The 3,572-nt window shown below is 37.2% G+C and overlaps 1 protein-coding gene across 1 annotated transcript in view; it reads left to right on the forward strand.

The window, feature by feature from the left end:
- The window catches only part of LOC100638991 (uncharacterized), a gene marked incomplete at its 3' end in the record, with an annotated part of 42,807 nt that overhangs the window by 34,125 nt on the left and 5,110 nt on the right, over positions 1-3,572 (forward strand). Inside the window, exons 19-20 of the mRNA XM_020000241.1 lie at positions 1,181-1,459; positions 2,597-2,749. Of these exons, the coding sequence (XP_019855800.1) occupies positions 1,181-1,459; positions 2,597-2,749 (432 nt within the window). The remainder of the gene's footprint in view (positions 1-1,180; positions 1,460-2,596; positions 2,750-3,572) is intronic.

Below are 3,572 nucleotides of genomic sequence, written 5' to 3' on the forward strand. Positions count from 1 at the left end.
TTGTATAAACACGTGGTCAATTGTCATAGCAACAATCAATTTGTTTCCATGATATTTAATTGAACTTCTTTATTAGTTTTTATCACCGCGAATATTAGCAGCCGCGAATATAACCCGACCTACGGTATTCGCAATTTTCCCCCGCGCTCAGCAATTACCATGGTTACCAGATGCAATTTTAATTGAAAAGGCCGCGATATTAAGAGCAAAGGACTCTGTTGCAGTGTTCTTGGGTTGTTGTTCTTCTTGTTTTTACTAATCTTGGGTCTCTTTGGAGCTGTTTTAACCAGAGCTACTCTCCTCACTCTGCCTCGCCGTATCTTGGCCCATTCTTGGGACTCCCCACCCATTTATTAACTTGGGTGTGGTTAATTATCACCAGCAAGTGGAGCGGCAAGGATTTGTAGCAAAGAGCTCGAAGGTAGTGGTCTATACAAGAAGATAGCGGATGGAGAACCGGATGGCTCCCGCTAAAGCTGCTAAAGAATAGATAATTAGCTGCTGAACACTGTAATTGTATAAATACGTGGTCTCATTGTCATAGCAACAATCAATTGCTTTCCATGGTATTTAATTGAACCTTTTTATTAGTTTTTATTATCGCGAAAATAAGCAGCCGCGAATATATCCCGACCTACGGTACATTCTATATATAGGTGATTACAATAGTCACAGTATATAAAAAGGCATAATTTATACCAGTCTGAGAATAAATTAACTAGTGCAAGGTTCTATTAGTCTAATCAGTGATCCAACTCATACAAACAACTAGCAAAAAGGCCTGGAACCACTAAGACAGCACTAGAAATATGAAAAACATTTAGTTGGTGGCAGCCATTTTGTGATTTTTGTCCATGAGGGAGTAATGCGCATGCGTATTACAGATATAAAACCACCCACATAACTAATTGGATCCATTCCTGTCTCTAGACGCTTTGGCTCAGAAGTAGCCATTTACAAGCCACGCCTTTGGCGATGGATACAGGATCACGTGATCCTCTGAGACTGAGGTCAATTTTGCAAAATTTGGGTGTGTCATGTATCGAATCTGATCTGATTGCTCATTGGTCAATATTACAACATTCTGTTTACTATTATGGCCCAGGCAGTTTTTCGAGATAACTCTTGTCTCGGTATATTCCCATTATCATTCTTTTGTTCTACATTCTTTTATTTATAGATATCAGTGACTTGGGAAAAGTGTGGGCTAAGCTAGAACAGGGAGAGTTTTCTACGCGCAACTGGAGACAATTTGGATTGAAAGCTGGTCTCAAGAACGATACGCTTGAGACTATAGAAGCTAACAAAACTAATGTTGAGGATCGTTTTGTAGAGTGTTTGTCTTGCTGGTTGAGGAGAGAGGATGATGTTGATAGTAAAGGAAAGCCATCATGGAGGAGATTAGTTGAGATATTAGAGGAACTTGGAGAACGAACTTTAGCAGACAAAATTAGAGCAGGTAAACCGAATTTTTGTTTAAAAATGCAATAATAATAATATGTACAATTGTACATTACCATATAGCGGGAAATTTTCGAGGTAGTTTAATTTGGTGAATTTGATGTATATGCATGCTCATGGCATGTGGCCACAAAGTCGCCAGTCACCAAAATTTAATATTAACTCCCTCCAAAATTTCCTGCTATTATGGTACATGTATGTGTAAATTAGTGATATTATGCACACCTTATATGCTGCATGCATAATGTTTAATGGTAATTATTATTGCCAATAAGACATTATGCTGGCTATAATAATTCCAGGCTCTAAAGTTGATGCCAATGAATTAGTTATTATGAATGAGAAATTGGAAGAGGTGCTACAAGAGAAACAGATTATTACTGGTTAGTGTATCATCAGTACATATAATATTAGATGAGTCTATTAATGTAGAAGATAATGAGAAACTTAGAGCTACAGTTGCTTATAATGAATTGTATACAACCCAACTAATGAAGGAGAAGGAGCAACTACAGGAGAGAGTTACATCCTTAAAGGAACAATCCATCAAAGAAACTAGTACCATTGGATTTCAATTTAACTACCTGATCCCTTCAATGGGTAAGAATATTATTGACTGAGTGGCTGACTGAGTGACTGTATTTTATACAATTGATAGATAATTTGGAAGGTCTGAGCGAGTCCCAAATAGCAGAGAAGAAGTTGTTCTTAATTCAAGGAGACAAACCTCAACTGATGAATTGGGAGAAATATGGTGTAAGGATTGGAGTACAAGAAGGAAGCCTATTGTCCTCTGAGACAGTAGAAGCAGCAGTGGTTGCTCTTGTAGGAGGACAGTTCCAGTTTCCTCCTAATACTGTCCTAGTCAGTGCTGTGTATGCAGTATCACTCTCAAAGCCTCTCCTCAAACAACTGAAGTTAGAGATGCAGCACTGCGTTGATTTAACAGGACGACCAGATCTTGCACAATACTTAAAGTTTGCTATAGCTCCAGTCAACACACCCAGTCTTCCTTACCAGTTCTCAATAGTTGAGGGAGGAGAGTTTAGCTCTAATAGTAGGTATGGATCCATTCAACGGAAACACTTCTGTTTGGTTTGTATTCTTGCGGAGGAGCATATACCCAATGCATTAGCTAATGGAGATGAGTCAGAGGAAGAGGAGGAGGAGGAGCAACAGGAACAAGCAGAAGAGGAAACTGAGGAGGAAGTGGAAGATGGTAATAGTGATTCATCCAGTGATTCTGATTATACTGATGATCCACCAGGAGGTAGCAGTGGAGGACAAAGTGAGTAATGAGTCAGTGAGTGTGTACTAGTATATAATGAACTGAATCTATTCCACTATAAGAACATAAAAAATTAAAAAAACAAGATTGAGTAGGATTCCGAACGACCAACGAAAATACAAAATGAAAATCCTACTCTTGTGACACAAATTCTACTCTACATTGTACTTTAAATGTTATTATTTAAAGGTTATGGATCACCTTACAATGTAAAGTAGAATTTGCGTCACGAGAGTAGGATTTTCATTTCGTATTTTCATTGGTCATTCAGAATCCTACTCAATCTTTTTTTTTTTTAATTTTTTATGTTCTTGTTTGTGTTGATTTTTAAAAAATATTTTATTGTGATACTTTTTTATTTTACACAAACAATAAGTTTCTTTATTATTATTGTCATTGTTATGATTTTACAGCATTTATGAGGGACAGCACTGATTGAATTGAATAGATATGGTGAAAGAATATCTACTATACTGATGACAAGTGAAATGAATACTATAGTCTTGACGTGAATCCTTGTTCAAGAACCTCTATCTTCCCAGCAATCCTGTAGCTATTCCTGCAGGTTCTTCCTGTTGTCAAGTTCATATTATCATTAGTATTATAACATTAATTAATGTATAGTTGCAGCAAAGATCAAAGGCCTAACAGTTGTGATAAAACCCACAGAACACTCCCACCAATACCGCAGTGTGATATTATAAGTAGCATACTCATTTATTTAATGTGCAGCAGTGTGATATCAGTGATAGCAGAGCACGTGCAATCTTTGCTGGAACTATACACTAAAACAATTAAAACATGTGGCGCCGTGTGCTATCTG

This window comes from Amphimedon queenslandica, unplaced genomic scaffold (genome assembly GCF_000090795.2).
Source record: "Amphimedon queenslandica unplaced genomic scaffold, v1.1 AMPQUscaffold_13206, whole genome shotgun sequence".
Classification (NCBI taxonomy): Eukaryota; Metazoa; Porifera; class Demospongiae; order Haplosclerida; family Niphatidae; genus Amphimedon; species Amphimedon queenslandica.